The 20,313-nt window shown below is 46.9% G+C and overlaps 1 protein-coding gene and 1 long non-coding RNA gene across 7 annotated transcripts in view; one reads left to right on the top strand and one right to left on the bottom strand.

Moving 5' to 3' along the window:
- The window catches only part of LOC311586966, a 97,769-nt gene extending 84,443 nt beyond the window's left edge, over positions 1–13,326 (bottom strand). For 2 of the 4 annotated variants that reach the window (XR_014775705.1, XR_014775706.1), the window contains exons 1-2: positions 13,187–13,326; positions 5,837–6,076 (exon numbers count right to left, since the gene is read on the bottom strand). This is a non-coding gene — a long non-coding RNA (uncharacterized lncRNA). Of the gene's footprint in view, positions 1–5,836; positions 6,077–10,628; positions 12,246–12,726; positions 12,860–13,186 lie in introns of those variants that run through there. The other 2 variants (XR_014775708.1, XR_014775707.1) reach the window with 2 other exon arrangements.
- Positions 11,517–13,690, top strand: CBY3 (chibby family member 3). Of its 3 annotated transcripts, none has more exons than XM_084763318.1 (2): positions 11,517–11,620; positions 12,745–13,690. In XM_084763318.1, the coding sequence occupies exons 1-2, from the start codon at positions 11,613–11,615 to the stop codon at positions 13,373–13,375; spliced, it is 639 nt and encodes a 212-aa protein (XP_084619444.1). In that variant the 5' UTR covers positions 11,517–11,612; the 3' UTR covers positions 13,376–13,690. The 3 variants fall into 3 exon arrangements, with proteins under 3 accessions (XP_084619444.1, XP_084619445.1, XP_084619443.1); XM_084763319.1 differs by having other exon boundaries at positions 11,542–11,624; XM_084763317.1 differs by lacking the exon at positions 11,517–11,620 and adding an exon at positions 11,657–11,768.
- Positions 13,691–20,313: the final 6,623 nt, after the last annotated feature.

The raw sequence follows: 20,313 nt of genomic DNA, 5'->3' as shown, positions 1-20,313 counted from the left end.
GTATTTATTGACAGTCAACTCCCAACAACTGAAATATGTGTCTCTCTTTACATCATATTTTGTAATAGGCTGTGGATTTGGAGTGGTCGTCCACACGGGGTCCGGCTGACCAAACTGACATCGTTATCACAGTAATTGAGCTCAGACTAGTTGCAAAAGGCCCTGTGACCAGTGAACTAAGCTACAGTTAGCGTCAAGACTGTAACAGAGGGTCCCAGCACTGGGGACGCAGAGGCAGGGGGATCTCTGAGTTCAAGGCCAGCCTGGTCTACAAAGAGAGGTTCCAGGATAGCCAGGGCTGTTACACCAAGAAACCCTGTCTCAAAAAACAAAAAACAGAACAACAACAAAACAAACAAACAAAAAAAACCAAAACCACCTGTAACCTGGGGCTGGAGAGACAGCTTGGTGGTTAAGAGCACTCCCTGGCTGCTCTTGCAGAGAACCTGAGTTCAGTTCCCAGCAACCACATGTCAGCTCACAACTGTTCCTAACTCTTTTTTTTTTTTTTTTTGTTCCTAACTCTTGCTTCAAGGGTCTGATAACCTCTTCTGGCCTCTTTGGGTACCACACACACAGATGGTGCATATGCATATATGCAGACAAACATTCACACAAATTTAAAAAAAAAACTGTAACCAATTAACTGGTTTATTGTGCTACAGGCAATTAGGTTGCTTTTGTAATGCCTCACTTGGTTTCCATGTTGTGTGATCAAGTCATTGGCTGCTTTGGCTCTGGAAGCTGCTTGACTTTCAAATCATGTTTTGTTTGGCTTTGGATTTACTACTTTAAGGAATTTCCATTTTAGCAGAGGGATGATCTGCTATTGGCGACTAGCAATATCTGATTTCTTTTGGTTTGAATGTTTTTTTTTTTTAGCTTGTTCCCAATGAAGCATGTATCAGTACTTTATCCCTTTTTATGGCTTAATAATATTCTATTATATGGATATACCAATCTTATCTACTGACCATCTGAAGGACATCTGATGGCTTCCGGTTACTAGCCGTAATGAGTAATGCTGCTGTGAATGTCTGTGTACAAGTATTTGTGTGGGCATGTTTCCAATTCTATTGTGCACATGGCACATAGCTGAATTACTGATTCGTGGGTTTATGTTTAACTACCAAACTGTCCTCCGCTGTGGAAGAACCCTGTGGAAGGTTCCAGTTTTTCTATGTCATTGCAAATTTGCTATTGTCTGGTGTTTTTGTTTTGTTTGTTTGTTTTTTGAGACAGGGTTTCTCTGTGTAGCCTTGGTTGTCCCGGACTCACTTTGTTGACTAGGCTGGCCCCAACCTCACAGCAATCCACCTGTCTCTGTCTCCCAAGAGCTGGGATTAAAGGCATGCACCACCACTTTGAAAACCACCTAGTGGGTGAGAGGTTATCTAATTGTAGGTCCTTCTGGGCCAGATGAGTCCCCTCTGCTAATACTTTGTGCATTTTGCCTAATCTTTCTTGGTACACGGACCCTGTTGACCAGGGTGGAGGAAAGGTAAGAGCCCCAGGCAAGAGTGTTACTGTTCGTTCTTACCCTGTTTGTGCCAAGCTTCTCCTGGATAAACATTTCTGCAATTGCTCTAGTGCTTTGGGTCAACTTTCAGAGCTCCCCCGCCCCCCCCCCCCCCCCCGTGTGTGTGTGTTTTGTGTGTGTGTGTGTGTGTGTGTGTGTATGTGTGTTGTGTGTGTGTGTGTGTGTGTGTATATCAGGCCTCTGGCCCTCAAGCTGGGGCTTCTCTGCCTCTTCCTTCCCTGTCAGGGTATTGGGGTCACAGCCACTTGTGCTATACATGCAGCTTTTTTGTGGGTTCTGGGGATTCTCACACTTTTTATGTCTTTGCACACTTCCACACACTTGAGTAGCAAGTGTTTTTACCCAGGGAACCATCTCCAAAGCCCCTTGTTTTGTTTTTTGAGACAGAGTCTCACCATACAGCCAAAGTTGTCTGGGATTTACTTCATAGCCTAAATGGGCCTTCCACACAATCTTCCTGATCCTGAGTAGTTTTATTTTATTTTATTTATTTATTTATTTATTTATTTATTTATTTATTTATTTTGGTTTTTCGAGACAGGGTTTCTCTGTGTAGCCTTGCCTGTCCTGGATCTGCTTTGTAGACCAGGTTGGCTTCGAACTCACAGCGATCCCGCCTGCCTCTGCCTCCCAAGTGCTGGGATTATGGGCGTGCGCCACCACGCCCAGCTCCTGAGTAGTTTGAAATTCTCTCCAGTTTTTCAGGGTTAGGGCTCAGCCATCTCATGACTAAAGTAACTGAAGGACTTATAAACTACTGAAAAATATAAATCAATCCAGGAACGGTAGCACCTACCTGTAATCCCCACACTTGGAAGATACAGGAAGCTTTAAAATTCAAGGCCTATGGTATATAGGACCCTGTCTCAAAAACAAAACAGGAGCTGGTACTCCCCTTTAATCCTAGCACTTGGGAAGCAAAGGCAAGTGGATCTCTATCAGTTTGAGACCAGCTTGGTTCCAGGATAGCCACAGCTACACAGAGAAAACCCTATCTCAAACAAACAAACAAAAACAAAACAAAACAAAAACCCAAAAGAACAACAACCAAAAAAACCCCATCACCACCAACAACAAAAAACAAAACAAAAACCCAACCAGGCATGCTAGTGCATGCCCATAATCCCAGCACTCTGGGAGACAGGCAAGAGGATCTTTGTGAGTTCGAGGCCAGCCTGATCTACAGAGTGAATCCAGGACAGTCAAGGCTACACAGAGAAACCCTGTCTTGAAAAACCAATAAAGAAATAAAGGGCTGAAGAGATGGCTCAGTGGATAAGAGCACTGACTGCTCTTCCAGAGGTCCTGAGTTCAATTCCCAGCAACCACATGGTGGCTCACAACCATCTGTAATGAGATCTGATGCCCTCTTCTGACATACAGGTGAAACACTGTATACATAATAATAAATAAATCTTAAAAAAAAAAAAAAAAGAAAGAAAGAAAGAAAGAAAACAAAACAAAAACATAAAAAGCATGGTTAGATATGGCTCGGTGGTTAAATGCATTTGCTGCTCTTGCAGAGGGACTAAGTCAGTTTCCCAGCACTGACTTGTGTTGTTCTTATATACCTGTAACTCCAGTTATAGGGACGCTGATGCCCTCTTCTGGCTCACATGCAAACACACACACATACACAAAATAAATCTTCAAGGCAACAAACAAAACATCAGAGTAAGCAAGCTGCTCTGGATGTAAATGTACTTGACAGCGAGCCTGATGGCAGTCCTCGGACCCACAGGGTGAAAGAGGAGAACTGACCCTGACAGCATATCCACCACATGTACACAACAGCACATGTGTGCCCGTGCCATAAACAAATGTGTGTAAAAAAAATATCCAAGTAAGTCATACCGACAGTAAACAAATCAATCATCAATCGAGAAGAAAATGGATCCTTGTTTCCAGAAGCTTGCTAAAGGTCAACTGGCAGACATGAGTTGAGGAAAAGGGTGAGTGTAGGCTCAATTTTCTTAACCAATATATTTTATTAAGAATTTATTAAGATTTATTTATTATGTATATAGCGTTTTTACCTGCCTGTTCCCCTGCAGGCCAGAAGAGGGCACCAGATCTCATTCTAGATGGTTCTGAGCCACCATGTGGTTGCTGGGAATTGAACTCAGGACCTCTGGAAGAGCAGCCAGTGCTCTTTACCTCTGAGCCATCTCCCCAGCCCCTTATTAAGAATTTATTAACTGAGCGTACGTCCCTTATAACCTGACTAACCGAAACAATAGGAAAAGAGGATTAAAGAATACAATAACAAAACCATAAGAATATCAGTTCCGAGGAACGATTCTCCAGGCATAGTCAGCAGGATTTCTTCTGCTGGAACCTGGAGTAACCAGAACCCAGAACCTCAGCAGGAGCCGGAGCCCCAAAGCCTTCCCTCGAGCGGTTCTCTCTAGGAGCATCTTGAAGTGGAGCAAAAAACAGCCAAAACTATCACAAGTCTCCAAAGGCCCCGCCTCCAGTTTTGGGCTCATTTATATATCTCCTCCCAGAGTCTGTTCACGGATTCTTTTGGCTGACAACAATCAAGCTTCCACACGAGGTGGTTGGTCTTCTGTGGGAAAGACTGAAAGCTTTGTCACAGGTGAAAGCAGTCTTGGCAGGCTTTACCCTTGGACACCCCATGGATACCTTGAGATAGACTGAGTGGAGCCATCCTGGACCTGGAATTCAGGAAGCAGACCTGGGGACCCCACCTGGACTATTGTTTGTCTAATCGACTCTCAACAGGAGAAGGAGACCACCCTTCCGCACATGACACAGACAGGCGGAGAGGAGAGAACACCAGCAGGTTCAGACTGGGTTTGAGCACATGTGGATCAGTGAACTGGCTGGACCAGCACGCAGGCCAGAGATACCTAAGGACCCGTCCCGTGGAACGGATACCGGAAAGTTCACTCTTTTTTCCCTTTAACCTTTTTTCCCTCTTGAGTAAGCTACTTGGGTTGTATAATAAACTTTAATTGTTAAGAAACAGAGCCTACAGTCTTCTAGTGGATTAACCTCACCTCTTGTCTCACAAGACCGGTCCGATCCCACACTTGGGATCATAACAAAAACCGGTTTATCTCTCCATCTCCCCATTTCTATGTAATAAAATAAGCTATATACAACAGGTGAGTCTTCCACACCATGAAACATTTGGATCAGACAACAAAGCACGTGGCTCACATGTGCTAGGCTTGGGCTTGAGGTTTTGGTTTTTTCTTTTTTTTTGAAGACAGAGTCTCACTACGTAGTTCTAGGTGGTCTAGCACTCTCTACACAGACCAAGCTGGTCGCAAATTCAGAGATCAACTTGCCTCTGCATCCCAAGTGCAAAAGACTTGAACCACCACCTCATTAGAAAACTGCACATTAAAACCACAGATTTGTGAGTCCAGGACAGCCAAGGCTAACACAGAGAGACCCTGTCTCGAAAAACCAAAAACCAAAACCAAAACCAAAACCAAAAATAAACCACAGATTAGGGCTGGTTGTGGTGGTGTGCGCCTTTAATCCCAGCACTTGGGAGGCAGAGACAGTTGGATCACTGAGTTCAAGGCCAGCCTGGTCTACAAAGAGAGTCCAGGACAGCCAAGGCTACACAGAGAAACCTTGTCTCAAAAACAAAACCAACCAACAAACAAAAACCCCACAAAAACAAAACCACAGATTAGACAACATAGACATGGTAAAACAATGGCTAAAATTAATTCCTATTTTACCAAGCTTTAGCCAGGCCTAGAGGAGCTGAAACTTGGGGTTGCTGGTATTAAGGATGTGCTTAAGCAGACTGGGAAAAGGCTAGCATGCCTGCCATGTGACCCTACCATTCCTATACTTATAATAATTCAATAGAAACACAGAGTGTGTGTGTATGGGGGTTGGGGCAGTTCAGACAACGATTTGTACAGATATGTGCACTAAAGTTTTATGTATACTTGTTTCCAAACTAGAAACAACCCAAATTTCTACCAACAACAACAACAACAACAACAAAAAAACAAATTGTGTGGTACCGCCATACAATGGAATACTAATCACCTATAAAATGAAATGATTTGTCAATACAACATGGATACCTTAAAGCCAACCACTCCCTCCCTTTTGCACAGGAATACATAAAGACCAATTCTATTACCTAAAATTCCAGACTGTTCACTGCAGCGATGAGAACAGAGAGCTTCTGCAGGCAATGTAAACCTTTACCATATTTTTATTACCATATACTTTTGGTCACATAAATTATCAAGATACCAAATTGCACATTACAAATACAGTTTATTGTATCAATTATACCTCAATAAAACTGTGACAGGGTGGATGTGCTGGGTTTCTGCAGTTCTCAGGGCTGCTGAGTCCAGAAGTTCAAGGCCAGCAATATAGAACAGTTGAAGAGCGGCTTGGAGAGATGGCTCAGAGGTTAAGTGCACTGGCTACTCTTCCAAAGGTCCTGAGTTCAATTCCCAGTAACCACATGGTGGCTCACAGCCATCTATAATGAGATCTGGTATCCTCTCCTGGAGTGCAGACAGAACACTGTACACATAATAAATAAATAAAAATGTAAAAGTTATGTGATCTTGAATGTCACTTTACATATTTTTACTTTACATACTTTTTTAAAAACTAATTTTTTTTAAAAAACCAGTTAAAGAAACTTCCAGAAAGCAGTGCTGCCACCTGCAAGCATTCCCCTGGGGGTGAGTTCAACCCCTCTTAGGGCACGCAGAGGTGAATTAACTAGGAAGCCCTGAGAAGAAACCACTGAGATTAGAAAGAGCAAGTAGTGACAGTCATTTGGGGCAGTTTCATTTCCTTCCTCTGTCCCAAACATGGCCTTCATGGATGGCAAGTTTCTTCCCAGTCTAGACCGCAGATCTTCAGTGCGGTCTCCCCACTGTCATCCTTCAGGCTTAGGCATGGTAATTAAGTGCCCTCTCTGAATACCATGTCTAAAGTAGTTCTTGGGGAGGTGGTGGCAAAAGCCTTTAATCCCAGTACTCAGGAAGAAGAGGCAGGCCCATCTCTGAGTAGCAGTCGAGCCTCCTCTACAAAGCAAGTTCTGGGGCAACCAGGGCTACCCAGAGAAACCCTGTCTCACAACAAACAACAACACACCAATAAATAAGTCCTCACGCTTCACCTGTCCTAAACCATTTTCTTCACTGCCATGTATTATAGTCAGAAATTATTCTCCATATAATGATTTTCCTGCCATTTTCCATGTATTTATTCACTTTGGGTTTTGAGACAGTGCCTGTATAGCCATGGCTGGCTTGGAACTTGCTCTATAAGCCAGGCTAGCTTTGAATTCACAGTCCATCTGAAGGTATGTGCCACTGTGCCTGGCTCCTCTGAGTAGCAGTGGTTATCCTGGACTAGCCTTGAACTCACTAAGATCCACCTGCCTCTGCCTCCTGAGTGCTGGGATTAAAGGTGTGCACCACCACCTGGCTTGCTTTTTTTTTTTTTTTTAAAGATTTACTTTTTAAAAAAAAAGTTTCCAAGACAAAATTTCTCTAGGTAGCACTAGCTGTCCTGACCTAATTCTGTAGACCAGGCTGGCCTGGAACTCAGAGCCTGCTGCAGCCTCTTGACTGCTGGGATTAAAGGCATGTGCTACCACTACCTGTTCCTATGTTTAATTATGTGTCTCGTTGGGCATGTGCCTGTCTATGCAGATGCCTGCAAAGGCCAGAAGAGATTGGATTCCCTGGAGCTGAAGCTATAGGCAATATGAGCCACCCAACCATAGTGGGTGTTTGGAACCAAGCTCAGGTTTTGTGTAATGGTAGTACATGGTCTGAGCCACTGGGCCATCTTTCCAGCACATTTTAGTTTAAAGGCTTGTGTGTGTGTGGTAGGTGGGGGGGGGGGGGGAAGGCTGGTGTGTTAGGGTTACTATTGCTATAATAAAGCACCATGAATAAATGCAACTTGAGGAAAAAAGGTTTGGGAAGTCAGGGCAGGAACCTGGAGGCAGGAGCAGAAGTGGAGGGCATGGAGTGCTGCTTACAGGCTTGCTCCTTCCTCACCTGCTCAGCCTGCTTTCTTAGAGCACCCTGGGCAGACTACCTGTTCAGGCAGACTGTGTACCATTCGGCACAAGGGGCTAAATCAGTAACTAAGAAAATGGACTACAGATTTGCATGCAGACTGATTTTCTTTTTTCAAGACAGGGTTTCTCTGGGTAGTCGGCTGTCCTGGACTCAATTTGTAGACCCAGTTGGCCTGAAACTCACAAAGATCCACCTGCCTCTGCCTCCCAGAGTGCTGGGGATGACAGGCGTGCGCCACGACACCTGACTCTCAACTGAGAGTCCTTCCCAAATAATGCTAGCTTATATCAAGTTGACATAAAACTAGCCAGGACTGTCTGTGTGTTTGTGCAAGTGCATACACACATATGCCTGTGCAGGTCAAGCGAAGGTATCAGCTCCCCTGAAGTGGGAGTCAGAGGAAGTTGTAAACCAGCTGACATGGGTTCCAGCTACCAAACCTGAGTTCTCTGGAAGAGCAAGCACTCTTACCTGCCAGCCATCTCTCCAACCCTCCGCCCAGAACTTTATTATTGATGGTGTCCCATCCATCCTCTTGCGGCTTTTGTTGTCAGGTGATAACGCATAGCTGCCCCTGCCAGTAACTGTGAGGCCTCTTTTGACTGTGGTACAACCTGTGCTGAGTTGCCCACGGAGTCAGACAGAAGCTAATCTCCACTTACACCAGTCTCCCCTTAGTGTTAAGCCTACCCTATTCCCATCTTTTCTCCTGAAAGCACATCCCTCATAAATCACCTCAACAAGAATTCCATCTTATACTGTGCTTCTCGGGGACCCGCTGCATGATACCATGTCATGATGGATTGTCTGGTAACTCCCTCTATCAGTCTGTTTTCTGTTATCACACTTGAGATGGTGCTTTGCAAAGAAAAGAGGATTTGTGACTAAAGAATTGGCTCATAGGTTAAGAGCACTTGCTGATTTGACTTCCAGCACCGCAAAGACCAGCTCACAACTCCGTGTAAGTGCTGGCAAGGATCTGATGCCCTCTTCTGGGCACTACACTCACGTTCACAAACCCCACAGACACACACACATTATAACATTAAAAATAAAAAGTAGATGTGGGCATGGTGGCACACTTTTAATCCCAGCACTGGGGAGACAGAGGCAGGCAGATTTTTATAAGTTTGAGGCCAGCCATGGTGCTCCAGGACAGCCAGGACTCTATCATAGAGAAACTTGAAAAAACAAAAGTAAATTTAAAAAACAGAGAGACAGGGGGTTGGAGAGATGGCTCAGTGGTGAAGGGCACTGGCTGCTCTTCCAGAGGATCCGGGTTCAATTCCCAGCACCCACATGGCAGCTCATAACTGTCTGTAATTCCAAAATCTGACACCCTCACACAGATACATGCAGGCAAAGCATCAATGCACATTAAAAAAAGGGAGGGAGGGAGGGAGGGAGGGAGAGAGAGAGAGAGAGAGAGAGAGAGAGAGAGAGAGAGAGAGAGAGAGAGAGAGAGAGAATTATTTGGCTGACTATTGAGGGCATCCAAGAGACTAGTACTGATATCTTCTGGCCTGATGAGGTCTTCCTGGCTGCAATGCAACACGGCAGACAGCGCCATGGTAGGGGTTCAAGAGGAGAGGCCACACGGAAAAGCTGACTTCAAGCTTACTCGCTTGGTCTCTTTTTTGTTGTTGTTGCATTTAGGCAGTCTCAGTGCTCCAGGCTGATCTAGAACTCCTTCTGTAGGTTAGGCTGGCCATGAACTCAGAGTAAGCCTCTGACCTCAGCCTCCTGAGTGCTGAAATACAGGTAGGGGCTACCATGCTTGGCATTCATGCTCTTTAAAAATACTTGAGTAGGGGCTGGAGAGATGTCTCAGAGGTTAAGAGCACTGCTTATACTTCCAAAGATCCTGAGTTCAATTCCCAGCAACCACACGGTGGCTCACAACCATCTGTAATGTGATCTGATGCCCTCTTCTGGCTTACTGGCTCACATGCAAGCCAAATATTGTATAAATAAATCTCTTTAAAAAATGCTTTAGTAGTATAGATTACACATAATAGCAGGTTTCACTGTAGCTTATTCATAGATTAGACTGTGTTTTCATCATCCCCTTACTCTCTCTTCACCCATCACTATCACCAGTCCCTTTCTCTCTCCAGCTAGTCCTCCTCTACTTTCAAGTTGTATGTGGTATGTGTGTGGGGAGAGGCCAGGAGCCTGTGCAAGCTCAAAATGAGCCAAAGAATTTCCTTAGGGATGCTAACAGGGATGTGGGTGTTTTTTTTTTTTTTTGTTTACAGGAACATTAGAACCATCAACTATTAACTGCATATAAACCCTCAGGGAGGGGTGGAGCCCCAGGTTCACTCCATAAACCAGTCTCTGAGGAACTAACCATGCCAGCCCAGCATTAATCCCTCTTCCGTATAGCAGCCCCAATGGCGCATTGCCCTCAGTAGACCTGTCCTTTTAAAGGTCCAGTCGGGGCTAGAGGTGTAGGGCCTGTAGAAGAGTATACAAATACTATGCAGGAGGCCCTGGGTTCAATCCCCTGCCCCCAAAAGGTTCCATTGCCACACACAGGAAGGACTAAGCTGTCAGGACAGGACAATCCACATACATACCAGAACAATTCCCAATTCCCTATGGTCACCTCCCACTTCACACCACTGCTGAAAATGGTGGTTTAAGCCAACTGTGTGCCATGAACCTAAGGACCGGAGCTGCTCAGAAGACTCAGGCCTAGGAGACTGGGCCAGCCTAGGCTCACAAAGTGAGACCAGGACTTAAAAAGCCCAAGAAAGGGGCTGGGGAGAAGGCTCAGTGAGCGAAGTGCTGCTGCGTAAGCTTGAGACCCTGAGCAGACACCAGCACTCATAGTGAAATGGGTGTGGCGGCCTGCTTCTATAATTCCAGTGCTGGGTGGAACTGGGGCACAGAGACAGGCCAACACTGGACACCGAGTGACGTACACGCACCCCTACATATAAACTCTGCAGGGCACAGATCTGGAACTTGAGGAAGGGAGAGAAGTTCCTAAATACCATCTCTGGGAGCTCCTGGACACTCACCTTTGGTGTTATCACAACTCCAGAAGACACTTCCCTGGCAAAGGTGGGCAGAGAGATGGATGATCCCTAGAGCTTACTGGTCCCCTAGGTTAGCCGATTCTGAGGTCCAGGTTCCCTGAGAGACCCTGACTCCAAAAATAAGGCTGAAGACCAGGCCCGTTGGCACACGCCTTTGATCCCAACAATCTTGAGTTTGAGGCCAGCCTGGCTGACACAGCTAGTTCCAGGACATCCAAGACTATACAGAGAAACCCTGTCTCTAAAAACATAAATAAATAAGGTGGTGAGTGATCAAGGATGTTGACCTTTGGCTAGGGGCCACACTACCCATATTGCTACTTCCCACATTCAAGCCAAAAAATAAAAAATAGAAAAAAAACCTGAGCACAGTGGCTTAAGCCTATAATCCAGCTGGAACGCAGAAGCATGAAGCAGAAATTTTCATTTGTTTGTTCGTTTGAGAGTTTTTCTGTGTAGCCCTGGATGTCCTGGAACTCACTCTGTTGCCCAGGCTGGCCTGGACCTCCACCTGCCTCTGTCTCTGGAGTGCTGGGATTAAAGGTGTATGTGACACCACTGGCCTGCTCAGCAGGACTCTTATTAGCTTAACACATAGTCAGGACCATCTTAGGCTACAGAGAATGGCTACTCTGTCTCAAAAGGACCCAGATCAAAACAACAAAAACCTAAACAGGACAAGAGGTGCTACTTAATAACAGAACGCCTTCACCTCCCTAGAACAGCGCCGGGGAGCACAGTAAATGCTCAATAATTTCACTTAACTGGACACACTTCACTGTCAGCACCTCCTTCTACCCTAGGAGGCATTGTGACTCATAGCTGGCAGGCAAGTGGGGTGAGGTGATCCAGAAATGGGGCCAGGCCTGGGACAGCAGCTTGGGCACCTCCACCACATCTTCCAGGTGAGGAACACCTTGCAAAGAATGTCAAGGAACAGTCTTCTGGGGAGTTGTGCCCTCCAGGATGGATGTGTAGGTACTTGCAGGGACGGTCTCTATGAACCAGAGGGCAGGAACCAGCCTGCCTCTCTCCGCCTGCAGAAGTGTGTGCTGACTTAATGAAGGTGTGGCAGAGGGACCCTGCTGGCATCTCTCTTTACTCCCAGCATGGGCAGGAGAGGTATTTAAAACACACTGTAGCCATTTAATCCCAGCATTTGGGAGGTAGAGGGCAGGCGGATTGCTGTGAGTTTGAGGCCAGCCTGGTCTACAAAGTGAGTCCTTGAGAGCCAAGGCTACACAGAGAAACCCTGTCTGGAAAAACAAAACAAAACAAAAAACAAACAAAAAAACAAAACAAAAAAGGAAAAAACCACACACTGTAGAATCAGCATTTTGTAAGTAATTGTAGGAGATAAGACGCTTATCTGGTCTTTACATTGCTTGAAGTAGTGGTCTGCTAGGAACAGAAGTCAACTCCAGTGTGCAGAATCCCAGCTACCTTAAAGCTACGCATAGGTCTAGGCCAAGGCACCTGGCTCAGGCGGATGTGACCACTGACCACACTGAACTTTAACACACGTCTTTCCAGCTGGACCAGGAGCATCTCGAGGGTAGACAAAGGATGTGCTGGTGGTGTCCCCTGTGCAGGCCAGACCTGGCATGGAGCAGGCGCCGGTGTAAGAATATCATCACCTGAGAGATGCAATTACGCTAGACACCTTAGCGGACACTGCAGAATCCGTACCAACCCTGCCGTTGCAGCCATCAGTAGCCTCCCTTAAAGACTGACAACTCAACAGTCCAGATTCCCTGTACTGCACCTCAAGATGCCCTGGCTCACCTTTCTAGCCTACTTTTCTGCTATTCTCAGAACTAACCCTATCCCCAGGCTCTCCCACACATCTGGAGCAACAGCCTTGCCCCACAAGTCACACTTCCTCAAAGCTCTCCATTCTGTTCCCACTCCGCCTAGCAAAGGCCTGCTCTACCTGACCCCCACCTGGGGTCTCTTCCAGCTGCATCTCTGAGAACGGGGTTCCCAGGCTTTTACCTACATTATCTCTTAAAGCACCCACAAATGAAGGGTCCTGGGGAAGTTGGGTTTGGGGGCTGCCAATCCTGAACGGGCCGCTCACCAGCCATTTGCTTTTCAGCTGTGCCACTGGCTCGCCTGCATCATTCCAGGACAGCAGGGCTCCAAGTCACCCCCCGCGGGCCCACCCACGCTTCAACCTGGAGGCCTTTGACTGCCTGGCCGCGAGACACGCGGGCCGCCTATGGGAGCAGTTGCGGCAGTTCTGGGCGGACCACTTCTCGCGCCGCTTCTCGCCGCGGAGGCCGCCGCTGCGCCGCATCTCATCCCTGTCCACCTTCTATCTGCTGGACCAACGCACGCGCCAGACCGAGCTGGGGCTGAGCTACGGCGCGCCGCGCACCCGGCTGAGCGACATGGCCTTCGTGTTCCGCGGCGGCCGCTGGAGCGCGGAGGTGCAGCGCGCACGCGCGCGCACGCCACTGCCCTCGCCCACCGGCAAGGCCTGGAAGGCGCAGGCGCAGCCGATCAAGAACCAAGTGCTGCTGGAGGAGAACAACTACCTGAAGCTGCAACAAGAACTGCTCATGGACATGCTGACCGAGACCACGGCGCGCATGCATCTCCTGGAAAAGAAGGTGGACAGGGATGCCGACTCCGCGGCCTCGGCGCGCGCCTGGCAGAGGAACATGCGCAAGACCGAAGATGCGAGCGTGCTTATGATTCAGCCGCGCGCTCTGGAGTCGCGGTGACGCAATAAAACCGTGCATAAAGCCAAGCTGCGCGTGCGCGCCCCGTCTCGCCTCGCTCCGGGTCGTCAGGTGGTCGGTTTCTAGCTGGCAGACCCGGTGCACCTTTGGTGCGTTGCATGCGGGCCTGTTGTTCGGGTGCGGGAGTCGGAGAGCATGTGGCGCTTGAGCCGGGGAAGCAGTGGTCAGGCTAGGGGTTGTGCTTGGTTTTTTTCTTGAAACCTTAGGTTCTGTTTTCCGGCACTCACAGGAATGGTTTGCTCTCCGGTAGGATCATATTTTCTCCTACAGGGAATAAAGGAATCTGTTTGAATCATCTCCCTTAGGGTCCGATTTTCTCTAAAGGGAATAAAGGAATCTGTTTAACCCATTTTAAACAAACAGACAAAACAACAACAGCAATGCTTTGGAAACCGGGTGGAGGTGGCGCACTTTTTTAATCCCAGCATTTAGGGAACAAAGGCAAGTTGAGTTCAAAAGAGGCCAGCCCAGCCGGGCGTGGTGCCTCATGCCTTTAATCCTAGCACTTGGGAGGCAGAGGCAGAGGCAGAACTCACGCTGTGAGTTCGAGGCCAGCCTGGTCTACAAAGCGAGTCTAGGATAGCCAAGGCTACACAGAGAAACCCTGTCTCGAAAAAACCAAAAAAGTACATAAATAAATAAAAAGAGGACAGCCAGGTCTACAGAGCGAGTTCCAGGACACATTCTCACTCAGTAGCCTTCTCATTTGTTAGAATCACAGCAATCCTTCCGTCCCAGTCTCCTAAGTGCTAAGACTATAGGTGTGCACCATGACAACACCTGATTTAAGACGTCCCAGGGATCAGACTTGGGGCTTCACCCATACTAGGTAAGCACTCTGACCACTGAGCCCCAACAGTAACTCAAAGGGGGAAAATTCACAGTTTCCGAGGTTTCAGCCTTAGTCTCTGGCCCCTTTGATTGCACGGTGTAACATGGTGAGAACACCCGGAGGAGCAGATCTGTTCAGAGGCAGGAAAGCAGAGATGGGTCCAACGTCCCCTCAGGGACAGGCGGTTAGTGACCACCTGCCTTCTTCCAGATCCCACTTCCCAAAGACACCTCCATCTCCCAAGGACGTGCAGGTTTATAGTCTTTCCGTCTTTCAGGGAAGCTCCTTAAACTGGAGGGTAAACGACTCAAAATAGCTTCAGGAAGTCCCTGAAACAGAGCAGACTGACTAGGCGCCTCCCTGGCAGAGTAAAACAGGAAAAGCTGTGAGTCCCTCTCAGGTGAACAAAAACTGACTCTCAGAGAGCTAAGTTGCCAAGACTCAGACAAGCTGAGCTTCAGCGAAGACTCTCCGAGGAGGAAAGCTTCCAAGAGTGTGAGTCCAGGCCAGCTGTCTGGAGAAAGCAGAACCCAGCCAAGCCGCCTGGAAGACGTTGAGACCAACCAAGGCACCCGGAATGGCTACCATCCAACTCATGCAGCTGCCTGCCGGCTGAGCCGTGTGCTCCAGGGCCCTGGTTTTTTGAGCCATCATTCATGCCGGGGTGGGCTTTGGTGATTCAGCTGTCTTTGAGTCATTTCTGCCCATTAGTAATTCCTCACCCATATTCCTGTAAGTAACCATATCATTGGTTCTACCAAATTGGGTTTTGGTGATAATAGCCATACTTTGGCATCTCACGAGTTCCCTAATGGGATGAGTAGATGTATGCTGCATCCTCACCTAAGAAAATCTTGCTACACAACGAGCATGTAGGCCTTTGGGGGTTATTTCAGAATGAAAACATGAAAGTGCAGAATTTTGTACTGGTGAGATCATTTCAGATTTTGGAGTGTTCTGGATTTCAGATTTTCAGGTTAGACTATGTTAACAAAACACAAGAAACAGGAGCAAACGTAATTTTTTTTAACTTCAGTTTTTCTTTCTTCTTCTTCTTTTTTTTTTTTTTTTTTTTTTTTGGTTTTCGAGACAGGGGTTCTCTGTGTAACCTTGGCTGTCCTGGGCTCTCTTTGTAGACCAGGCTGGCCTTGAACTCACGGCAGTCCACCTGCCTCTGCCTCTCGAGTGCTACGATTAAACGTGTGTGCTGCCACACCCGGCCTGCAAATGTTATTTTAAAAATTATTTAGCTGGGAGGTGGTGAGAAAGCCTTTAATCCCAACACTTGGGATCTCTGAGTTTTGAGGCCAGCCTGGTTTACAAAGTGAGTTCCAGGACAGTCAGAGCTATACAGAGAAACCCTGACTCAAAAGCAAATAAACAAAACAAATAAAAATAAAAATTAGGCCAGGTAGAGTGATGCATGTCTGTAATCCCAGCAATTGGGGAGGCAGAGGCATGTGCATCTCTGTGATTTTGAGGCCAGCCTGGTCTACAAATTGAGTCTAGGACAGCCAACGCTACACAGAGAAAACCCATTTCAAAAAACAAAAAACAAACAAACAAAAACAAAAAAACAAAAAAAAAAGGAGAGAAAAGAAAAAAGAAGTTACAGGTGATTGTGACCTACTGTCTGTGCTGGCAACTGAACCTGGATCCTCTGCAAGAACAGCAAGTGATCTTAGCCCCCAAGTAATCTCTCCAGCCTATGATTTATTGGTTGGTTGATTGATTTTTGAGACAGGGCTTCACTATGTAGAACTCACTATGTAGAACAGGCTGTCCTGGAACTCACAGAGATCTGCCTGCCTCTGCTTCCTGAGTGCTGAGATGAAAACTCAACACTATGCTTAGTTCAGCCCATCTTTCTTTCTTTCTTTCTTTTTTATTTATTTATTTATTTTTGGTTTTTTGAGACAGGGTCTCTCTGTGTAGCCTTGGCTGTCCTGGACTCGTTTTGTAGACCAGGCTGGCCTCGAACTCACAGAAATCCACCTGCCTCTGCTTTCCAAGTGCTGGGATTAAAAGTGTGCGCTACCACACCCAGTCCCATTCAATCTTTTTTTTTTTCATTCAATCTTTCTTAACTCTCTCATAATTTTGGTACTAATTGGCTCAGCAGGATGTACCTCAAACACTGCGTCTTTCATGCCCAATTCCTTCAGTCATACTGATCCTTCCTCTGCTGTCCTGAATTTCTTGGGGCTGTAAACTGGCAAAAACCAAGTGCTAGCAGCTGCTTCAAGCCTTCCTCCTAGACATGGTGAATTGAATGTACCTTTGAGTTTTGGGGGTGGTGGTGGTGAGACAGGGTTTCTCTGTGTCACCCTGGCTGTCCTGGTCTCACTTTGTAGGCCAGGCATCACAGAGATCTGCCTGCCTCTGCCTCCCGAGTGCTGGGATTACAGGTATGAGCCACTGAGCCCCTCTTGAATAGACCTTTGTACTATGAGCCAAAATAAATGAGTAAATATATAATTGAGTGCAAGGTCTAATTAAGAAAAAATGGACAGCTTTGGAGTCAGAGTGTGGCAACTGTTACACACAATTGTGAATAAACGCCAAATTATACAGTCCCAATTGTCCCATCTCTAGGACTGCATAAACTAAAAAGGGCACAGTGCATCCACCTGTAATCAGAACTCAGAGGTGCAGACAAGACAATTAGAAGTTAAGCCATTCTTGACTTTGTGTTCTTGAGGGCAGCTTGGGCTACATGAAACTCTGCCTGAAAACCAAAACAAATGCAAACAAGCAAATAAGTAAAATCGGTGATGGTAAGAGGGCTAGCTCACTTGGTAGGATGTTTGTCTATAATGTACAAAACCCTAGGTTTGACCCCCAACACTGCATGGACTGGGCACAGTGTTAAACTATGACCCCAGCACTAGAGGGGTGGAAGCTGAAGGAACAGAAGTTCAAGGTTATCCTCAGCTAAATAGCAAGTTCCGGTCTAGTTTGAGATACATTAGATCTTGTATGGTGGGTGGGCAAAGCCATCTAGAGACAGCACTCTAAGTAAGAAATTTGAGAAAATCTAACCAACATATGCAGGGCTGTCCTGTATGTATCACTGCATTAGTGATTACCATATTAATCACTGTATGTTTGTATGACTGTATATTTTACGGTATTAGTCATACTAATCACTACATAGCTATGACCAAACTGCTTGACTACAGACTGAAGGACTTGGCCCGGCATCTGGAGGGAAGGCAGGCCCCACAGGCTGGTAAAGGCCCAGGCCGACCAACTCAGCTACCGTCCATGCCCAGAATCTGGCACGGTGAGTTGGTTCACCCAACATCTACTCCATCTATGAGCTGCTGGAGCTTGTGAAGGAGCCGGTCCTGTAGAACCGGAGGCACAGGATTACTCTGACTCTGGGTAACAACAGGACATCTGAGAGGAGACTTGGTGATGGTCCAGCATTGATGGTGTGTCAGAAACCAGAAACCTTGAGCCAGACCAATGACTCATTGCAACCAACATTTGCATGTAAAGGTGTTTGGGGGAAAAGTGTGACACACTGCAGTTTCCAGTGCCACCACAATGACTGAATATGTTATGGAGAAGTGGGAAAGACGGAGGAATGAGGACTGGAGAGATGGCTCAGAGGTTAAGAGCACTGACTGTTCTTCCAGAGGTCCTGAGTTCAATTCCCAGCAACCACATGGTGGCTCACAACCATCTATAATGTGATCTGATGCCCTCTTCTGGTATGCAGGTGTATATGCAGACAGAGCTCTGTATACATAATAAAATAAATCAGAAAGAAAGAAAGATGGAGGAACAAGCAGTGCATGCTGGGTTGGTGGAGAGAGGCAGAACTAGAGACTCGACAACTGTGACAAGTGTGAAAGAGGAACATCTTGTTGCCCAGTAGGAATGTCTGGGTTGTGTGCAGCAGTTTGGAGTTTGAGTGGACTCAGTTCTCGAACACGCTGTCCAGCTGCACAATCTCCCTGGTTCTGAGCAGCAACAGGATGTCCAAGATGAAGAAAGGTTCATTTTCTGGATTGGACCGCCTAGAAAGACCTCCATGGTCAATGCTGCCCCCTAGAGGCCATGCTGGTATCAGTGGTCGGTAAGGCTGTCCCAAGCCTTGTGGATGTCGTGGTTTGTACCACTGCCTGAAGCCATGCCATATCCGTGGTCCGCACTGCTGTTGAAGGGCAAATTGGGGCCTGTGGTCCTACTGCAGCCAGGGTCTGTGTTGATGTCCGAGGCCACTAAGGGCAATGCGGTTTTCTATGCCATCCCCTGAAGCCATGTTGATGTCCCTGGGCCGTGCTGCTGCTGGGGACCAAGCAGAGTCCTTGGTATACATACATATACACATGTGATACATGCACAATGATAAGTTTTAAAACACAAAACAATTTCTGGGTTCTGGTGCACACGCCCTTAACCCTAGCACTCAGGAGGCAGAAGTAGAGGCTCTCTGAAATTTCCAGGTCAGCCGGAAGAGAAACACATTGAGACATTGTCTCAAACAAACAAACAAACAAACAAGGGTCAGGAGAGATGCTTCCACAATTTAGAGCACTGGCTGTTCCATTCCCAGCACCAGCATGGCTGCTCATCACCGTCTATGGCTCCAGTCCTAGGGGATCCAATGCCTTCTTCTGGCTTCTGGAGGAGCTAGGCATGCAATTGTGTACAGATAGATATGCAGGCAAAGCACTCATACATGTAAATTAAAATATTTTTTAAAAGCTGGATGTGGTGGTACACGCCTGTAATCCCAGCACTCCGGAGGCAGGCGGATCTACAAAGGGAGTCCAGGACAGACAAGGCTACACAGAGAAACCCTGTTTTCGGGGGAATATATATATATATATATATATATATATATATATATATATATATATATATATATGTATAATTTATGTTTATATATTATATATTATATTTTTAAATACACAAAAAGAAGAGAAAAGGGTTAAAAACAGGGTGTAGCTCAATTTGTAGAGGAGTTAGCTGCCTGGCATACCTGAAGCCCTGGGCTGGATCAGCAGTACAGCTCAAAATTGGCGTGGGCGTGGTGGTGTATGCACGGAATTCCCATACTAGGGAAGCGGGGATGGGTTAGAGTCTGAAGCTCAGGGCCCAGCTCCCTAGGAGTCAGGACCAGTCCATGTGATCGCACAGACCCAGGTTCTCAAAATGGGTTTAATGTCATCTATATTTTAGTCTCTATTTTATTTTTAAATCTAAAGAATATTAGCCCTCAATACCTTTTAAACACAGCTTGAGATTTAACTACAGTGAGTGACCTTGCCTGAGGCATTAGGAAGCCAGGACCAGTTTCCATAATATTCACTGTTAGTTGGGGGCGCGGGGGGGGGGGAGAGGAGGGGGGCTGTAGCTCACAGCACTTGGCAAGGCTCTGGGTGCCATTCCGAATACCACAGAAACGAAAAAACGTATACTTCAAAAAACAAATAATTCGGAGCCGGGCGCTGTGGCGCACGCCTTTAATCCCAGTACTCGGGAGGTAGAGGCAGGTGGATCAGTGTGAGTTCGAGGCCAGCATGGTCTACAAAGCGAGTCCAGGATGTCTCGGAAAAACAAAACAAAAAACAATTCGGAACAAAGACTTCTTTTTCTAAGAAATGCGCCAGGCGAACTGAAGAGGGCGCAGAACCGCAGCCCTTGAGTGCAGGGGGCAAGCTTGTGGGCAGAGCTGTGAGAGGTCTTCCTTCCCACACCGATTCTCACTGACTAGTTTAAAATGGTTGCCAAGCCATCGCCAGCCGTTGGGAGAGCCCACCCTGCTTAAAGCAAGGAGGTAGGCGGCAAGGCGAGCCCCGTAGGAACCCACCTAGCTCTCCCGCTGTCCCCAGGTCACGGCAGCTTTGGGAAACTGTCTTCTGAGCAGACCAGCTGCGGAAAGACGGAGCTCCACGCCCCGGCGTTCTGCAGCCCTTTTAATATTATTTTAGCCTTGCTGAGGGATAGGATCCATGACAAATGCTCCCCGACTGAGCTGAACCCCCAGGTCCCATTTGCCGCAACACTCTGATAATCCTTAATAACTTTGAACTTTAAAGTCCATCCCAACATCTGTCTAGTTAATTTTTAA

This window comes from Acomys minous (assembly GCF_964271855.1).
Source record: "Acomys minous genome assembly, chromosome: 16".
NCBI lineage: Eukaryota > Metazoa > Chordata > Mammalia > Rodentia > Muridae > Acomys > Acomys minous.
The sequence above is the reverse complement of the archived record's forward strand: the minus strand, read 5'-3'. Positions and strand labels throughout refer to the sequence as shown.